The sequence below is a fragment of the Crocodylus siamensis genome, chromosome 1 (genome assembly GCF_052110815.1).
Source record: "Crocodylus siamensis isolate JL-2025a chromosome 1, ASM5211081v1, whole genome shotgun sequence".
In the NCBI taxonomy this organism is placed as follows: domain Eukaryota; kingdom Metazoa; phylum Chordata; order Crocodylia; family Crocodylidae; genus Crocodylus; species Crocodylus siamensis.
The window spans coordinates 418560121-418580439 of NC_143395.1; the positions used below are offsets into that span (position 1 = coordinate 418560121).

The 20319-nt window shown below is 52.4% G+C and overlaps 1 protein-coding gene across 2 annotated transcripts in view; it reads right to left on the reverse strand.

Moving 5' to 3' along the window:
* Window positions 1-20319, reverse strand: part of CLPB (ClpB family mitochondrial disaggregase) — a 105714-nt gene extending 85395 nt beyond the window's left edge. The window contains exons 1-3 of one of the 2 annotated variants that reach the window (XM_090030874.1): window positions 19629-20319; window positions 17075-17123; window positions 2034-2120 (exon numbers count right to left, since the gene is read on the reverse strand). In XM_090030874.1, coding sequence (XP_089887000.1) covers window positions 2034-2120; window positions 17075-17123; window positions 19629-20262 — 770 coding nt within the window. In that variant the 5' untranslated portion in view covers window positions 20263-20319. Of the gene's footprint in view, window positions 1-2033; window positions 2121-17074; window positions 17127-19628 lie in introns of both variants that reach the window. The other variant, XM_090030873.1, reaches the window with a different exon arrangement.

Sequence of the window (20319 nt, forward strand, 5' to 3'; positions counted from 1 at the left end):
GTCGGTGTAAAGAAGAAAGTGCAATTAGCACAGACCAACACTGCACCAGAGACAGTCTTGCTCAGACCCTTTTTAACTATGCACAAGGTTTGGTCAACAACCCAGAAGGGGCTAAGCTATGTTTAAACTGGTTCAGGTAATACTATTCTTAGCTCACTGCTAAGAAAAGAGAAAAGAACTGAAAGAGTTCCAGGAACCCAACAGGCATCTTGCATGTGAAAGGAAAAGCCCAAGTACTTAAAATTCGAAGGGCAAACCTGTGTCATTGAATCAAAAGCCATCAATTCCCAGAGCTCTGTTTTCTCTACTTCCATAGCCCTGAAGCCCCAAATGACAAACACAAAGCCAGGTTCTTTGGGATTCGGGTTAAAAAGGTCAGTATTTGGACTACGTACGTGAATGAGCATCTTGTGGGGAAATGTCAAATATCCTCTGTGTTGCTTTCCAGCTCAGTACATTTCCCAGGCAGTAATGCAATACCACTGTGTACACTGCAAAGCTGGAAATAGCGAGAGGGGTCAAACTCGCCCCTGGTGTAACCTGAGCAATGCCGATGGAGTAATCCCACCAGATGCAAGTCTGGCCCATGCTTACGCTTGCCTTCATGGCATTATCTGATCAGCCTTTCACGGCACTGTCAGAGACAAGTGATGCTGCGTGTCACCTATTCGAGGGCTTTGTTCATTTAAAAAGATGGCAGAAATTATCCTCCAAAACGTGGAGGAAATGAACATGATTCACCCAAGAGCCAAAAGCATAGCATCTCTTTGTTGGATAAGATGCGACTGTTTGTGCTATGCCAACATACGAGACCAGCTTCGGTGCAGGCAGCCTGTGAGCCCTTCGATGTTTTTGCCACCGTTTCTATCCAAATTTTCGGCTGCGTATCTCAAAGAATGAGAAGGGAGATCCATGTGGGGCAGTTCTCACCCTGCAATCGGCCTTTCTCCTTGTCTCCCTGCCTTTGCGCCCCTAAAGCCCTGTTCTGGTCCACCAGTCACTCGGAATGGTCAACAGCCGTCACACTCCATCGCTGACCATTGTCCCTCGGCAAAGGTGGGAGGTTTCAAATCCATCCCTCCACGGACAAGCAAACAACGGGGCCCGTTGCTGCTCGGACATCAAAGTTAAACAAACAGCCCCGCATCCCCCGCCTCTCTGCCCATCTGAAGGGGCAACCCAAGGAGGTCGCGACTTTCAGCTTGTCATAGCACACATCAAAGTTCGCACCACACACGAACTCGGCACACGGGTTCGAATTGTGGCGCCCGAGAGCGGATATTCAGCTTTTGTGCCCCTCTTTAATCCTGTGTTTTCCCAAGTAATTAAGCCTTTTTGCTTATGAACTTGTGACTAAGTAAAGCAGCCCCCGAGAGGTTGTAACATCAAAGCGCGCTCGGCCGTCTGTACCACGTTGGCTAAAATTGGATTTCTCTCCCTCCCTTGTATTTTTAAATAAAAACTAATTGAATTTAGTTGTAGACTGAATCTATTGAAGAGTGCCTTTAAAGGTTACCAGAAGCCACAGCGATCATCATGGGAACTGAAGAGGCTGGGTGCATCACTCGGCCTCTTGGTTCAGAAAACCACAGCAATGAAAGCCAGTGGTTGGGGAGAAGCAGTCGCTCTTCCAGGAGCTGCTCAAGACTTCAGCTGAGTTCCTGATACCACACTACCTGCAACAATGCCATCCCTAGGCTGGGATCTCAGCAACTCTCAAGGTAAACAGGGAAGGCCTGGCCAGATGGGAGTCCTCCCAAAGAAACTCAGCGCAGGGGTAGAAAGTGGTGTGGGTAATTTACTATTCAGTGTTCCTCCCACCAAGCCTGCAGACCAGATGGCTCAGTTGAAGTTACACATGTAGGCGAATGAAGAACACAAACATATCGTCTCAGACTTAATTAGCAGCCACATCCAGGGGCAGGAAGCAAAGAGACAGCCTTCAAGTGAGCTCGATCTCAGTGGAGTCCCTGTGATTTATCAAAGGGAGAAAACCATGCAGTGACTTACCTGCTATGGTGGGACACACTTACCTAGAATTTCTGTTGATGGCTGCTACCATGAGCGGGGTCCAGCCGAGCTTGTGCCTGGCATTCACGTCTGCGCCCTCTGACGACAACCTGTTTGTAAAAGGACACGGCATCAGTAAGAGCATTTTTGCCTTAGACTGGGCCTGCTCAGCCCCCACCTGAGGCAGATCTAGTCCCTGGCACTGGGTCATCTGGCTTGTGAGACTCCCCAGGGGTTCCTGGAGAGCCGCACAGGCTGTGGCCCTGTGGACTAGATCAGGTATGCAGGGCGGTGTGGGACCCAACCCCTCAGGGAGGGTAGGGGATGCAAAGACCAACCCTGGTGAATAGAGCCAAGCAGAGGTGGCATGGGGCCCCAGGGCCTGATCCCAGCAGTGGTGAGGCTCTGGCACCCAATCCTGGTGTGCCAGGGCAGCATGAGGCCCAATCCTGGCACACAGCCCTGGGGCCTTATCCCAGAGCAGGGGTTTGGGAAGAGACAGTGTAAGGGCCTGATCTAATGGGCAGGACCCGATCCAGCCTGAGGATCAAACCAGTGTCCTTCACCTGGCCTGCAGGGCCAAAGCCTTGAGCACCACTGCAGGGTGCAGCACTGAATTGGGGCTGGAAAGAGAATCCCAGCTCCTTTGCTTCACGGTTCCTGGTTCCAACACAGGCAGAGCAGTAACACCCAACAGAGCCACAGCTCTTCAGTAGCCAATATGAAAGGAACTGGCCCAGTTCCTAGTGGACAGGAGTCCCTGCTGTGACTAGCAGGCCTGAATTTGTTATGGTTGCCCGTCAGCCTGAAGTCCTAGCAACCCATCAGTATGCTGGAGGTGGCAGGGAAGCTCACTGGCACATCTTCTGATGGGCAACACAAGATCCTTTAAGCTGAGGAACAGCCATAAAAGGTATAACCTGCACAGAGACATTAAACCCACAGCTGTGCTCTTTCAGTAATGATCTCCCACTCCTCCTGGGCCACAGTCCTAACCACTCCTCGTCCCCAAGAGGCTTCTTCTTGCCTGGTCGTGGCTGGGTTTATGGGTCTCCTCCACATCCACAAACACTGAAGGAGTTTGCTCATCTACCCCTTCCCCCAGTCGTATAACCCAGGCATTATTAGCCTGGACTGATTCCAGGTGGTACCTTTAAGAACAAGGCTCTTCCAGGGTGTTGAACAAGGGCATGGACAACCTAATTACAGCAGGATAAAAGGAGGTGGAAGCTAACCACGTGTCAGCTGCGGTGAGGACCCATGCACATGCTCTCAACTCGCAGTAAGCAGAAGCTAAATGGAAGCAGTTTAGCCACTCAAGGAAACAGAGCTAAGTTGTCCTAGGTTAGCCTCCACTTATCCTTGTGTGAAAGCAGACACATGTCCACTGTTTCCACAATAGCAGTCCATGTGCTAGGTTCCCCTTCCCTTTTAATTTGTCCACTTGTCCACAGTTTGGACAGAGCCAATACAGTTGAGACTTTTGAATTTGACTCCATCCCTCTATCCCGTTGTACAGAACAGATACGCTAACATTCACGGGGGGACATGCACCAAGATCTTGAAGGTGCTCAGGATCTAGGAGGAGTCCTGACAGCCTGCAAGTCAGATGGCAATTCCTTGTTGCTTGAAAGAGTCACCTGGCAGTGCATTTCCTTCCTGCAAAATCCAGGCTTCTCTGCTCTGTGCCCTTCAAAGCCCCCCTACTGTTAGTCCAAACTGAAAGCCAACAGGTCTCAGACAGCACTAAGCATCAAGAACAACACAGGCCAAATTTCACCAGCGCAGACACCTACACCCATATTTCTGACCTCATACACCGTCAAGTTTACAATCAGAGTCAACGGCAACGGCCACTGCTCAGATCCTCCGAGAAATCACACTAGTTACTTGGGGCATCAGCGGGGACTTGTGTTCAACTTTGGCCCCCCTTTTCAAATACGGCTGCCTAAAGACTCTAAAAGAACAGTTAAATGAAGAACATCAGATTCAAGCAAGGGAAAGAGCTTATGAACAGGGAAGAAGGAGGTCTCGCTGCCTGCGGTTGGAATGGACAGAGATAAAAGTATGGACGCTGAGCTATGGCTACACATCAGACTGGGGTAAATCACGCTCCGGCAGCAAAGGGGTTCTTGGGGTGGCAGGGTGGATGCTTTCATTCAACGCATGTTCTAGGAACAAGAATGTCCTTGTCATTCAAAGCTGCTCGTGACAACCATCCTCTCACCCAAGTCCCCCAACAAAGCTGAAGGGACAGGATGCAACAAGTTCTGCCTGTACTCAACACCCCTACAAAGGAAGTTCTCCTTAGGGCAGGGATAAGTCAGGGTCCCATTTCTGAGAATGAAGGATGCAACCATCGAGGAGGAAGGGAAAGCAGTCCCAACACAGACAGGTTTGTAAATGTAGCAAACGGTTTAAATTCAAGGATTAACTAATCTGCACTCTCCTAGAGAATGAATCTTGTTAGAAACTAAAGCATACAGCCAGCTGGAGGGACGAGGTTTTATAGAAGAACCTCCATAACTATGGAGAAAAGGCAGACCTCCCTACAAGAGCCCGTCTCCCATCATCAGTCCCACTCTCCATCTTGGTTTTACCCCTTAAGATTGCCTACAAGTTGCACGCAGCGGTGCAGGCCTTGCTAGAGCAGGGATCAGTATATATGCTGCCTACATAAAGGCTCTGACCAACGTAGGGCCAGCTGGAGCCGTGACTGATATACAAACTGCTTACACAAGCTTAAGCTGGAAAATATGTGCATGGTTCAGGCGTACAGATTCATCACAAGGTTAACTGATGAAGCTGGTACAGGATGGTCTAAAATACATGCAATAACAATGGGATGTACAGACAAGAGGATGATTCATCCAGGGAGTATAAAGGTCTTGTAACAGATCTTATTAAGTACAAGGAGCAGGCCATGTATAATGTAAATGGGATTTGTTGAGAGTAACGTACAAAGGCAAACTACAAACCCTTGCAATTTTGTACGTGGCCCAGGGGACGTGTGCTGGGAGTCGTGCCTCTGCTTTCCTGCAAGCATCCAAGGCTAACCCATTCACCACGGACATTAGTGTTTGCTACACGCCTGGGCAGTGGGCAAGATAAATCTAGCCAATGCCAACTTATATCACTTTCAAGGGTTAGTCATATTCAGACCGGCCAGGGTCACTCCAGGAAAAGAGTCAGCACTATGGGCATCTCAAATGGATTTACAGAGCAGCGACACAGTGGCTAGCAAGAGCCAACTTCTGACAGCCTACACAGTTATCCAAACAATGGATTTTCAAGTAGGACAGTCACCTGATTTCTGCTATTATCAATGAGAAGTCACTAATCCAGCTGGATTTTAGCTGCTCCAGGAACAGAGGGACCTGCAAGCTCAATGCTGATATGTTCCAAGCAGGGTTAGCAAATGACTAGTCAAATATTACCAACTGACTGGTCAATTGACTGCATCTCTTTTGACCAGACAAAATGTATAGCAATTTTACAAAAAAAAACAACAACTTACCCTTTTCTGTAGTTTGTGCGACAGAAATAAGATTTTTCGATGTGTTTCTTAATAGAAAATTTGTGCTTTTTCTGTGTATTATTTGGACCTACTGACAATGTTTTACTGGTCAATTGAGCAAATTTTATTTGACCAGTCAAACACCCAACCCTAGTTCCAAGCCATCAGCCTTCGCTTGCCGTGGAAATGTGTCTTTATGTCTTGCCCTCACTCCCTTTCTTCTGCCTATTGCTGAAAAAAGGAACAGAAGCTGAAGGGCATCTTTGTAATGGGAAGCAATCTCAGACACAGCAGGATGCTAGAGAAAAAACACAGCCATGTGTGTCCACAGTCCTTTCCTGTCTTCTGCAGCAAGTGCCGAGGCCCACGCCAGGGCAGACCGGGTGCAGGGCAGGTTGCTATCTTTCCCGATCAGCTCCCATTGTGGCTATGCATAATGCCTGTGTTTATGGTCAAAACAGAGAGACCCTGGGCCAGGCGGACTCCGGCTGGGCTGGACCCCAAGGAGCATCGCCCGCAGCAGGAATCCACACCGCTGCGCCATCTGCGACCGCGCTCTGAATGCTCTCTCTGGATGGGTGAGCAGAGCTCCAGGCACTGGAGCAAGGGCTCCGAGTTGGAGCTGAACTGGGCCCCAAATCTGCATTACACATCTGAGTCTTTATGGGCCGACTCCACCCTAGAGCTCTTGATAAGGCACATGCACAATTGTCACCCATCACTCACAGGCAGCCAGTACCTGCCACCATAGCGCTATGCTGACACAGTGGTTCACTAATGACCTAAAGGACAAGCCCAGCACCAAACTCTTTCTTTCCATCTCTCCAGCCCTCTGAAGTGCTTTACACAGAGCTCATTTCCCAGTTCCTTTCCTCTGCTTCATCAGCTTCCCCTATTTTTTGCCTGGATCTTTTGCTCCCATCCCGCTCCCCTAAACCACCTCAAAAAACACAGGATAAGGTTAGTGTCAACCCCTCCCCAAAAAAAACTGGCAGAAAGATTCCAGAGCAGGGCAAGAAAACACAGTCTGTGAAATATTTAAGCTTCAGAAAAGATAAACCCAAATCAACTCAGCTTGACAATGCCCATAAGACCCCTAAGGCTTGTTAATTTGGGCTATGGGGTTTTTATGAATAAACAACAGGTGACATTTATTTAGACCCTTTCTTTTGGAGCTAGAGATAATTTATAAAATAATAACCCTGGTTAGGTTAATTGAGACTTGGACAAATCAACTGACTTTGCCTGTGGGACACAGAAGCTTAGCAAATAAGCCACAAACAAGACTCATTAATGCCCCCCAGACCAGAGGCCATCAAACTCTGCTGGCCCATGGGCACTAAGGCTAAGCAAGGACTAGCCAGTGGAAAACAGGTGTGTTAGAAGGGCTGCCAGCAGATCAAGGGAAGTGACTCTTCCCCTCCATGCAGCACTGGGGAGGCCACATCTGGAGTCCTGTGCCAGTGGTGGGTCCCCCACTACAGAAAGGATGTGGACACATTGGAGAGTCTAGAGGAGGGCAACAAAAGTGGTTGTGGGGCTGGGGGACAGGAGTGGTGAGGAGAGGGTGAGGGAACTGGGCTGATTTAGTCTGGAGAAAAGAAGACTGAGGGGGGAATGAAGAGCAGCCTTTGAAGCCTGAAGGGTGGTTGCAAAAAGGATGGAGCGGGACTCTTCTCAGTGGCGGCAGATGACAGAACAAGGAGCAATGGGCCCAAGTTGCAGCAAAGGAAATTTAGGCTGGGGATTAGGAAAAAACGGTATCACAAGGAGGTGAGTAAAACACTGGAACAGGTTACCCAGAGAGGTGGACGTCTCTATCCTTGGAGATTTTAAAGACCTGGGTAGACAAAGTCTTGGCTGGGATGATGCAGTTAGGGCTAGTCCTCGCTTTGAGCAAGGGGTTGGACTACATGCGACCTCCTGAGGTCCCTTCCAACCCTTGCTTTCTATGATGCTATGAACAGCACACTTGGCTCTCCCCAGCCACCTGAAAGACTGCGTCTTGGCAAACCACCACATTTCTTGTGGCTGGCAGCAATATCAGAGCGTTGAACAGCCAGCATGCTGATGGTTAGTCCTTGCATGGAGACCCCAGCCCTGCATTAGCTGTGACAGCACCCTGCTTCCCCTCAAGATGCTCCAGTCTGCTTTCAAACCTCTTGCCAAGCAGCTTTGGATGCAACTGCTCTCGCAAGTTCAACATCCTTCCTTCTACTCTGTGCCACTGGCATGGAGTGCCTCCTGCTGGCAGAGGATACGGGAAGGGAAAGCAATGTGATGGAGCTGCACTGAGAAAGCATTTGAAGAAGTTATGCGACGGGTGAACCAGCAAAAGGCTTTTCCTAGAACACCATCTCTGGAAATTCAATTGATGCTGTTCCCAGTCCTACTACACCATTGTTCAATGACCTCAGATCCCAGCCACCCAGTCAAGCCTTTTACCACGGATCCCTCTCATATATGGAGAGGGTGCTGGGGTATCCACCTGAGCCTCTGATGCTGAAACAGATCTGGGGGCTTTCCACATCAGAGCCTGAAGCTTCCTTGACCCCTTGAATCCCATGTGCTCCAAGCTGGTACGGAGAATCACCAGAGCTGCATCCAGTGGCATGGCGGGCACTGACATTTCCTTTCGGAGGAGCCCTGCAAGACGCCAAGCATCTTAACAGATCTGCCAGACAACTGAACTTTATGTTCAGGGCACTCCAGCCTATCATTAATATTTCCCCTGCCTGATTTAATGATATGACAATCGATAGAGCGACGACCACTGCTCAGATCCTAGACAGTCAAATGTATTTACCAGCAGGGGCATCTCTTTTTTTAATTAAATAAAACCCTCTGATCAATGTTTGGGATGTTTATCCACTTTTAAACCAAATCAGATCCAAGCTACTCGCTATTAACAGTCTCTCTCTCTCACACCCACACATTTCTAACAATTTGCACGCCATTAAGGACTTAAAAACCTTGACTCCCTAGTACCTAGCATAGCGAACGACAGTGCCAATGCAAAACGCTCCGCAGAAGGACGTTACGGCTCAGATCAAGGGTGGAGCTTTGCAACGGGTTTTAGAAGAACTTCAAGGTTACTCAAGGCTTTCAGGGGCACTGTGACAGTTGGATTCTGCTTCCCCAAACCAGGCTGGACCGAGTCTCTTGGAAGATTTCCAGGGGTTTGGGTCCCTTGAAAACGCACCCCTCCACACTGGATTTGGGCACTGCCAGTTCCACTGCAGCAGGAATCCAGCCTCAATGGTAACAGCGTAAGTAACTTAGCAGAGATCATTCCCTCCCATTAAAACAGAAGTACTTAGGCATGTGAGTCTAAAGTCAGGCAGAAGGCGGCGTGGTAGATTTGCCCCTTATGGACTACACTAAATCAGGGAAGCATGGCATGAGCTTTCATGAGCCCGAGCTCACTTTACCAAATGCTGTGAAACGGAGGATTCAGAGAGCCAGAGGATGGACGGACAGACATGCACCCCTCTGCTTTGTGAGCAGGCTCTCCTTTGCCTTGAAGCAAACAAGACCTAAAACTCTTACACTCTGATCCACCCAGAAGGGAAAGCGGACCCGGCTTTCCTGTCACCAAGTATCTCCTGTTCCTTCTCCCCCCAGCTGCCCCGAGACAGATGTGGCTTCTATTCATCTCTCCTATCCCATGAGTTCTGGGTGAGTAACTCAGTGACACTGCAACTCAAAGCCTGAGCCCAGAGGGCATGTTTGAGTTTGTGCTCAGTGCTGGGAGCAGGCGCGGCTTGCTCTCCTGACAGGTGGAGGAAGAGGAAACTGGAAACTTGAACTTTGGCGACGAACAATAGCTTCTGTTCCTCTCAGTGGCTTTAACATCTCTCTGCCCCCACATCCCAATATGTTACTGTTTAACTGCATGGGTGGCTGACACTAAGAAGTGCTCGCTCTCTGGGGACTGGCTGCTTTAACTGCAGAGACAGAAAAGAAAGACTAACTTTTACCATGAAAGCATAAGCTCCTGTCTAAACTCTGGTGAAAGAGTCCGTCTGTCCAACAGGTCTCCTCAAGGCATTGCAAAAGCCTTTGATCGGGCTCTCGTCCTCCTAAGATTGAAAGATGAAAGACTGCTTTGGCTTAACATCTCAAAAGCTGATCATTAGCGTCTTGGTAGAGCACAACCACACAGAAGGCTGTCCAGAAACATTACACACTGAGCGCAGATAGTTGGACACAGCACAGGGAAAAAGGATGTGCAAAGGCAAGGGAAGGGGCAAGTTTTCAATTATGGTTTGAATGGGAGAAGGGAAGGCAGGCAGTTGCAGAAGAGGGCGAGGTGAGAGCGTCTGATGTGAAACGCCATGGACAGGAGCATCACCAAAGAGGGTGTGTAGAAAAGGGAGAAAGAGGAAGGCAGAAGAGCATGAGGGGGTTAAAAGGCAGGTAAGTCTCAGCTAGGTCTCAAAGTGGACAGGGTGCCAGTGGTGCTGGCTAAAGAAGTGGTGACATGAAGTGTAAAATGAGATCATGTCTGACCACGTGTGGAGCAGAGAGCTGGACCAGACCAAAGGGACTCTGGACAGCCCCAGAAAACAGACTCCCTCCAGAACAAGACAAACGGGCAGATCTCACTTGCTGGCAACCCCAAGAGCTTTGCAAAGCTCTGCGATTGTTACCAGCCAGGCCCTGCAAATGCAGAAGCTGCCCAAGCTGAATAAAACATGCTCAGCCTCGTTAGAACCTGCTCAGAGACAGAGAGAGACGGAGAGCTAGAGTCACTTCTCAGCTGCTCTCAGGGAGAGAAAGGAGGCCTTCAAGTTCAACCCTGAAAGCCACAAGAGAAAGGCTGCAGGGAGCTCGGTCCAACAGCTCATTATGGAGTCACAGTCACAATCTCAGGAGATGTTATGGTCATGTTGGCAAGGGAGACCATGGAAACAACAGCACGGAGCCAGGAAAGCATTAGCAACATGCTCCCGAGACTCCAGCGAGTCGGCGGTGACAACGTACTGTCAAAGCTGCACAACTACCCATTTCTTAAGCGAGGCAGCTGATGAAGAACGGTTCGAACCTGCCTAACAGAGAGCACCTCGCATGACCCAGTGCAGGAAAGTACTGTGGACACAACACCTTTCTGGTATTTCACTCCCATCCCAAGGGAACAAGGGCTATGGTAGGTATAAGGAAGGTATGGGACAGGGGGGTGGGCTGAAACTTCAGGTCACAACTGCTGCTCAAGCCAGGTAGTGAAGAATCTGGCCCAGGCAGGGTTGCAAAACTTATTTCAGAAAGAAAAAAGCTACTGATTTACATGAGTGATGAGGAGAGGCTGAGGGAACTGGGCTTACTTAGATTGGAGAAGAGAAAACCAAGGGAGAATGAACAGCAGCCTTCACCTCCCTGCAGGGGGGTGCAAAGAGGATGGGGCTGGGCTGGTCTCAGTGGGGGCAGCTGAGAAAACAAGGAGCAATGGGCTCAAGTTGCAGCAAGGAAGGTTGAGGTTATATATGAGGAAAAACTCTCACAAGGAGGGTACTGAAGCACTGCAACAAGTTACCCAAAGAAATGTTGGCGTTTCCATCCTTGGGGGTTTCTAAGGCCCACCTTGACAAAGCCCTGGATGGGATGATGCAGTTGGGGACAGTCCTGCTTTGAGTAGGGGATGGACTAGATGCAACCTCCTGAGGTCCCTTCCAGCCCTCATGGTCTATGACTATTTCATTTCCACGTGAATTACCTTGGACATAAAAGACAGAAGTGAGAGTAACGCAGGAACAGCAGCAGAATTCGTTCCAAACAGAAAACAGCCCTAAGGTTTAACTGGATCTCACTGGGGTCTTTAAAGGTCAATTCAGACGGTCCAAACAATTTAAACCAGACGTTGACACAGAACAGCAGACAGGCCCCAGAGCACACCCTTGCTCCAAAAGCTGCTCCTTCCACCCGTATATCCTTCACAACACAGCTGCTGCACTTCAGACTCCTTGGCTGCAGATTTTCCTGCACCCAGTCAGTGTACAGTACCCACAGCCACTCACAACCATCTCCAGGACAGTGAAACAGCCCGGGCCCTGCAGATCCTGCAACCGACAACGGACACCCAGGAAAAAGCCAACCTATTAAATGAGTACTTTGCGTCAGTCTTGCATCAGTCCCATGGGACGCCCATGCCTGCTGTGGGACAGGGAGGTCCGGGTGGGGGAGATCCCTTGACCTCCATCAATGCTGACCTCGTGAAGAAACATCTTGAGAAGCTGGATACCTTCAAGTCAGCCGGCCCTGACAATCTGCACCCCAGGGTACTCAAGGAGCTGGCGAGCGTCATAGCCCAGCCCCTGGCACGGGTCTTTGAAAACTCCTGGCGCTCTGGTGAAGTGCCCGAAGACTGGAAGAAGGCCAATGTGGTGCCGATCTTCAAGAAAGGGAGGAAAGTGGATCTAGCTAACTATAGGCCCATCAGCCTGACTTCTATCTGGGGGAAGAACTTAGAAAAGTTTATTAAGAGGCCATCTTTAATGGCCTGGCCAAGGCCAACATCCTAAGGGATAGCCAGCACAGGTTTGCTGCAGGTAAGTCTTGCTTGACCAATCTCATTTCCTTCTACAACCAGGTGACCTATCACCTGGACAAGGGAGATGAGATTGATGTCATATATCTTGACTTCAAAAAAGCCTTCCATCTGGTATCCCATGATCACCTCTTGGCCAAACTGGCCAGTTGTGGCCTTGGGTCCACCGTGATCCGCTGGCTGGGAAATTGGCTCCGTGGTCGGACCCAGAGGGTTGTGATTGATGGCAGTCACTCACCATGGTGTCCTGTGACCAGTGGCGTCCCCTCAAGGCTCTGTCCTGGGACCCATCCTGTTCAACATCTTCATTAATGACGTGGACATTGGCGCCAGGAGAGGACTGGCCAAGTTCACCGATGACACCAAACTTTGGGGCAAAGCATCCACGCCAGAAGATAGGCGGGTGATCCAGGCTGACCTGGACAAGCTCAGCAAATGGGCAGACGAGAACCTGATGGTGTTTAACACCAAAAAATGCAAGATTCTCCACCTCGGGAGGAAAAACCTGCAGCACCCTTATAGGTTCGGTAGTGCTACGCTGGCTAGCACTATGGAAGAAAGAGGCTTGGGGGTCATCATTGACCACAAGATGAACATGAGCCTGCAATGCGATGCTTCAGCTAGTAAAGTGACCAAAACGCTGGCTTGCATCCATAGATGCTTCTCAAGCAAATCCCGGGACGTCATTCTCCCCTTGTACTCGGCCTTGGGGAGGCCGCAGCTGGAGTACTGTGTCCAGTTTTGGGCTCCACAATTCAAAATGGATGTGGAGAAGTTTGAGAGAGTCCAGAGAAGAGCCGCATGATCAGAGGTCAGGAAACAGACCTTACGATGACAGACTGAGAGCCATGGGGCTCTTTAGCCTGGAAAAGCGCAGGCTCAGGGGTGATCTGATGGCCACCTAGAAGTTTATCAGGGGTGACCACCAGGATCTGGGGGAACATCTGTTCACCAGAGCGCCCCAAGGGATGACGCGGTCGAATGGTCACAAACTACTTCAAGACTGTTTCAGGCTGGACATAAGGAAGAATTTCTTTACTGTCCGAGCCCCCAAGGTCTGGAACAGTCTGCCAGCGGAGGTGGTTCAAGCACTTACCCTGAACACCTTCAAGAGCAAATTGGATGCTTTTCTTGCTGGGATCCAATGACCCCAGCTGACTTCCTGCCCTTTGGGCAGGGGGCAGGACTCGATGATCTTCCGAGGTTGCTTCCAGCCCTGATGTCTATGAAATCTATGAAAATCCCATCTGGGTCTCACTGGAAGAATTGGCTACTGGGACCTGTAGCTGGCCAAGACCATTGCAGTACCACAATGCAGGGTGCCAGCAGTTAGGCGCAGCCCTAGTCTTGACTGGACCTAGCTGGATGTCCTTGCTGGAAAGGATTTTATGTCTGCTATTTGTTTTGCTGGCACTGCCTGGGAGCCCAGTCACAAAACAGTGCCCTGCTGTGCCAGGTACCCCAAATAAAAGGTCCCTGCTTTACAGTCTTGAAGACAAGACAGCAGGTGGATACAGAAAGAAGAGTGTGAGAAAACCAGAACACTTGCCAAACTCAACAGTTTAACAAAACAGGAAGGAATCGCAACAACTCAAACAGCAAGGCAGCCCTTACCGAAAATCCACCCAGGGGACTGGATCTACTGAGAATGACCCTCCTGAAAATGGAAAGGTTAGATCCATCCAAAGAAAAGGCGGCTGGCGGCATACTTCTGGATGTGATTAACGTGCCAATTCCAGGGACGGCTCATCATTTTGAACGGGCATGGTAACAGCCCGCTGACACATACCACTGAGAGTTACCCGCATGCAGTGCTTATAAGAATATGGCTCTATGGTACTTATTTGACTAAGGTGCTCTGCTGCCCACCCATACATTTGCAGGTGGTTTACTGAAAGACAAGACTGCAATGTTGTGAATCAATATTATAAAAATGGAGGGAGGGGTCACAGTATGATTTCTAGTCTCCCGATTCCCTTTCCCCTCCGACACAATGCCTAATGTTGCGTACAAGAGGGTATACGATGGCCTGAGCTAGCCTGTCCAGCACAACAGCCTTCTTGGCAGGTACAAACAGCAGAAGGGACCTATAGTTTGACTGTAAGCTCCCAGGGAAACCAGGTCAGTCCAAAAGAAAAGGGGGTGGAGGGGTTCTTTTGCTTTTAAGGCAAAAAAAAAAAAAAAAAGCACTTAGATGAATACATCGGCCCGCACTTGCTCTCTTGGCACAGGTGGATACAGGGGACGGCACCTGACAGCAAGTCAGAGCCCCCTCCTGAACTAGAACCACCCGCTGCCCCCAAGAGTACTAACCCCAAACTCTCCTTCTCCTGCTTCAAGCCCACCGCCTCCACTGCAGCCCTCACCCAACCCTGGAGGATCAGGGCAGCCCCTCCAATACGAGCACTGCCAGCTACAGCATCTGCAGCCTGCTGCTGCCTGCACCCTACCCCCCTTTCCATCACTCCCACTTTCCAATTACTCCAGCTCCCTGCAGTCCCTTCGTAGCATCTGATGAAGTAGGCTGCTGCTGGTGAAAGCCTACAGCCTTCTGATTTAGTTAGTCTGCAAGTTGCAACCCCACCCTGCCTTCTACCAGCTCCTCAGCCATTGCAGGGTTCAATCTGAGCCTATCCTTCTTGACTGTAAAGTCCTCTGATGTCCTCCGAGTCCATTGAGATGCTCCCTCTGCTCACTTAGGGCCGAGCTCCTCTGTCCCTCCAAATGAACTGGCCGCCACTGGCTACTGCTCACGCTTGATGACGACGAAGGGCGACGGGGAGCGTCCCTTTCTTCTAGCACTGAACGAGGAACTCTGGTAGAACCAGGAATGAATGCCACATTACCCTTCAAGACGCTGCCCTGCTCCGTCTCGGAGAAGGCTGGGCCCACAACTCTCCACTGGGAACTCGCTTTTGGCTCCAGTTTTACGGGCATGACCCTCATCCTTGCAAATAATTTCTTTGTAAAGTGCGTCACCCAGAATAGTTTTCTGGTATTCCCACCCAAATCTCATTTCAAACAGCTGCCTTGGTTTCGTCTGCCCCATGGAACTCCTTCGCCCCTGCCCTGCTGTGCTGGTAGAGGAAGAGTTCAACCCTGAAAAGCGCTTAGCGATGCTGTTTGGGTGGAATACAGAATATAAGAGATGTGGTGAAGCTGGGAAGTTGTTCTTCCCCACTTGAGCGAGGAACAAAACACCCAGCAGCAGTTTGCATTAGAGAACATGGGCCACTGAATAACTAACATCTGGGAGCTTCTTCCTCGGCCTCTGAGCTGGAGGGACAGAGGCGAGTAAGGCCAGCAGCCATTTCATAATCCAGGTGCTAACCTGTCTCTGGTCCATTTTACTGGCACTGCTTAATGAGCCAGGTAGCAGGCCAGCCAGTCTTACCCCATGCCCCTGTCCCTGCCAGGGTTTTCAGTGCACCCTGGGCCTCAGGTTGAAGGGCACCAGAATCTGAAATTAAACTGAACCCCCTTGCAGTGCCATCTGCCTCCCTACTGTCCACCCTGCCATGGGCTTCAGAGGGGTTTCCAGAAGGAAGGGCAGCCAGCAGCACAGAGCACACAGGATGAAGCAGAGAGCAGGCAGGGACGGCACTACGCCCTGCTGGCAGGACTCAGAATTGCTCTGCGACGTGTCACAAGCGCTATACTGCCACCCACCAACAGCGAGTTCCCGGCTCTGGGGGAACAGGCCTGCATGCCAGCTCTGCTCATGCTTTTGCTGCACTGTGCAGTTCAACAGCAACCATGAAGTTCGTGTGTTGTTGCAGTTATGCCTCAAAACGCTGGGTGAGGCTGGCTGCAAGGTGGGGAAGGGTAATAGTTTTCATAATCCAGTGCGACTTCTGACCATCCCGGGGCACTGCACATATGGTTTTTGTTGCCAGGCAGATCCAAGAAAAACGTCAGTAGCAAAATCAAGAACTGTTCCTTGCTTTCAGTGGCCTGACCAAGGCATTTGATTCCTTAAAATCGTGGACCATCCTCCAATGCCTTGGCTGCCTGCTGAAGTTTGTCACCATGCTGAGGCTCCTGCATAATGATATGACCGCCACTGTCCTGAGTGGCAGATCTGAAACTGATGCCTCCCACATCTGGACCAGGGTCAAACAAGGTTGTGTGATCGCTCCCACCCTGTTCACCATCTCTCTGACCATCATCATCCACCTTATCTGAGATGATCTACCATCCAGTGTCAGTATTCAGTATTGACTGGACAGGAAGCTTTTCAATCTTGGGCGCTTCCGGGCAAAAACAAAACTCACAACCAAGGACATCCACGACCTTCAGTTTGCAGACGATTGCTGCGTGATGGCTTTCTGCACAGGATGTGCAAGCAACCTTAGATCTCTTCAACGCTTCGTATAAGAGACTTGGCCTGTCCTTAAACGTCGCCAAGACGAAGGTTCTCCACCAACCCTTCCCAGGCCAGCTGAACATCTCTCGTGCTATCTACATAGACAGGGAGGCCCTGGAGTATGTGGGGCACTTTCTCCATCTCAGCAGCCACCTCTCTCAACGGGCTACCATCATACCCTGGCTTGGTTATGCTTTTTAGCCCTGCTGGGAAGTGGCACCCTGATGTCCTTATGTCCCCACACGGTAGCAATGTAACAACAGGTCTGCCCCAGTCTCGAGGCCTCACTGGAACAACAAGAAGGGAACATGCTCCACTTTGCCCCAGTCTCTCTGCTCAGGTCGCCAACAGAAAGGTCAGTTCCAGGGATGGCTCATCAGCCCACGAGGAAGCATCCTAGACCCACATGCCTCCTGATGGGAGTACCCACTTCTGGCAGACTCGTATCAGAGAGATAGGTACCAGTCCTGTGGCAAGCCAGCCAGGCCCTGTACCTGCCGGGGGAGCTGGTCCTATATACTCACAAACTCAACTCAAAACAAGCACCTGGAAGGAGAATTGGGCCTGGCTAGCAACAGCTTTGGGGATGACACCTGCCCAGGCAGGGACAGCAAGAGCAGATCAAGGAGCCACTGACCTCTCAACTTCAGAAATGTTGTTGATCCTGGAGGCTTCCAGCAGGGCATCTTCTAGGGAGAGACAGAGAGGAGACAAGTGAAGGCACTGGCAGGAAGGCCACATACGTGTGTCCCCCCAACAACCACAAGAACAGTGCGAATGCCTTGTACATCATGGTACAAAGCAACCCCTGAACTACCAGGGCTCAGATTAAATTCATCCTAACCCCCCTCCTAAGGGATTCATCATGACGCCTTTCTTTGGAATAGGTGGTGCTGGACCCTGCTGGAGAGGGGTCTGGCTGACTCGCCGTTCAGGCACGAGGCTCTCCTACATTGTCTGTACCCTAAATCCCAAGCCTGCAGGAGTGACAGGTCCCAGCACTCAGCACTGTGCAAGGCTCTAGGATAGAGCAGAGCTAGGCAGCCCTCCTTTCCGTGGGACGGGGACTGGCTGCTCCCCATAGTCTAGTCCCAACGCAGCCAACACTGGCATGACACGCCTGGAGAAGCCACCAGCTGTGAATTTTCAGGGAAGGGGCCTGCTCCTCCCGAGTGTCTGGACAGCGCCTGGTATATTGCAAGCACCACTGTCTGCAAAGAATCAGGGCCACGACAACTGGAGGCTGGCAGAGCCACAGGGAGGAGGAGTCCAGAAGAAGGACCTGAAGTTCCCAAATTTGCAGCAAGGCAAAAGGCAGAGGGCTGGGCCATGCAGGGGGCATAAGGCAAGAGAAACTGAGCTCTCAGGCCCTGTGCATCACCAGCACTGTGCTCCGTTTCACAGCTGGCCCAAGACAGACAGCAGCAGCCAGAAGTGGAGGGGAAGCTGGTGGGCAGACCAAGAGCTCCACCTTTAGGCTAGAAAGGGGGACCACACTGCCTTGACTGTCACCCTGGAAAGCTCCTGTATCAGGCACTGTGGACACACGGCCAAAGCAAGGGACTCGGCATTGGGAAGGGAGGGGGAAAAGCTTCCGTCTCACAGAAGCTACTGCATAGCCAGACCCCCAGGGTGGGACTGTTTTACCTCAACAATGTCCCATCAAGGAGAGCGGGCCCAGGCTGGGAGCCCTGGGACTGGCTGCCCTGTGCCCCACAAGGTAACTGCAGCCTGTGCAAACCCTGGGCAGGCTTTTCACTGCTGGGTTGGTGCAGCGTGGTCACAGCAACAGGGGTTGCAAAACAAGGCTGGGATGCAGGGGGAGGGCTCGCAGGTCAGAGCGGCTAGGCTGCCACAAGTGCCCCCGCCACCGGGCAGACAGCTGGCTCGGGCTGGCCCACGCACGCAGCACAGACCTGCGCCCCACCGAAGGCCCAGCAGCCTGCAGGAGATGACCCTGGCGAAAGCATCCTCTGAGCAAGGGTGGGGGAAAGGGATGAGCCAGACACGCCAGAGGGCACAACAACCACAGAGAGGTTCGGATGCTTCCAGGGGCTTCAACCCGTGGCAAGCTTCCTGGGATATCCCCCTAGCCCATGACGGCTGTTGGGATCTGGACACACACGCACGCACGCACACCAGGGACTCCGAGGGCAGCATGTCCGTGCCCTGCTGGATGGGGTCCTCATTCCCTGACCCGGCACCAGCAGTCTGTGCCTTTGGGAAGAGGGCACCTGGCTTCTATCTGGGCCATTATAACAGAGCAACCACTGCAAAGCCGGAGGCACCCCAAGGTCCCTTGGCTCCTGGGAGCAGGACCAGGCGGTTCATCTGCTGCCCACAGGATGGATACACCCAGGCAGCGACTAGGCAGGACTTTCCACATTCCCCACGCCTCGCGCTGGCTGACTCACCAGGCCTCACAGCCACAAAGTGCTATCAACGGGGAAACTGAGGCACTGAGCAGAGCCGACCTGTCCACAGACACAGGGAGCAGCCCACTACGCTCCTCACAGGCAAAGCACAGAGGGCAGCGTGCGCTGGTGCATGCAGACAGCCCCCTGGCACACACGGCAGCAGGCTCCTGGCTCCCACCTTGTCCTGTTCAGTGCCTCCGTTTCCCTCATCATCACATCGTCCTGACTTAGCCTGCTCTGTCCACCCTCTCAGGGCTTTACTCCTCGCCTCTCCCAAGTCCTGGTCACAACCCACCCTGTGCCACATGCTACCCCCCATTGCTCCAAGCCTGCACCAAGCCCCCACAGACTCTTTCACGGGACTAGTCCTCACCCTGACAGCTAAACACATGCATAAGCGCTCTCAAAGCCATGGCCTGCGGTTTCAGAAAACCACCGAATGGAGCAGAGGAGGGTGCAACAGGGCGCCAGCACAGACACCCCGCATCCCATCAAGGTCTCTCAACACCACTAGCAACAGGGACCTATGCACAGCTCCCCTCCAAGGACTGTCCTGCATGCACAGCACAGGGACCAGCACCCCAAGGAGCCCTCTAGGATGGCAGATGGGCAAACTCTTCCCTGCAGCAACCTTCCCCGATGGGTGACAGGGAAGAGCTTGGAGTCGCAGCACAGCCATGCCATGGGCTAGGCCAGCCCCTGCCCCCCTGCCGGAGGGTGAGCTCTGCCCGAGCAACAACCCCAGGGCTCACACACGCGTGTGGCGATAGTCACCCTTGGACAGGTGCCCCCGGCCGTAGCAAGATGCTGCCACCACCACTGCCAGCGCCGGGGCTGCATGCATCCAGCTGCCCTGTGGCCTCCGCCGACTGCTGGGCCCCTCCGGTGCCGGCATCGCTGGGTTGCTGCTCCTTTGCCACGAGGTAGGCACGCACGGATCCCGCAGTGCAAAGCTGCCGCACCCCGGCACCGGCATCCCGCAGGATAATGCTGGGCTGCTGCACCCCTGCAGCGCTGGGCTCCTCCGCCACGGGGTTGGCACGTTTGCATCCCGCAGTGCAAGGTCGCTGCACCCCAGCGCCGGCATCACGCAGGAGAATGCTGGGTTGCGGCACCCCGGTGCCGGCATCACGCAGGGCAAGGCTGGGTTGCTGCACCCCTGCAGCGCTGAGCTCCTCCGCCACGGGGTTGACACGGCCGGACCCTGCGGTGCGAGGCTGCGGCACCCCGGTGCCGGCAGGAGGCCCTGCAGCGCGGGCCTCCACCGCCAGGGGGCGCCCGCGCCCGGCGGCCGCAGCCCCGATCGGCCCCCGGCGGCCGCCCCCGGAGCCCGCAGCCGCGCCGAGGCTGGGCGGGGGGCCAGGAGCAGCCGCGAGGCGCGGCGCAGCCGCGAGGACAGGGGCAGCATGGCTGCTGCGGCGGCCCGGCGCCGGTGGAGACGGGAAAGCAAGATGGCGGCACCCAG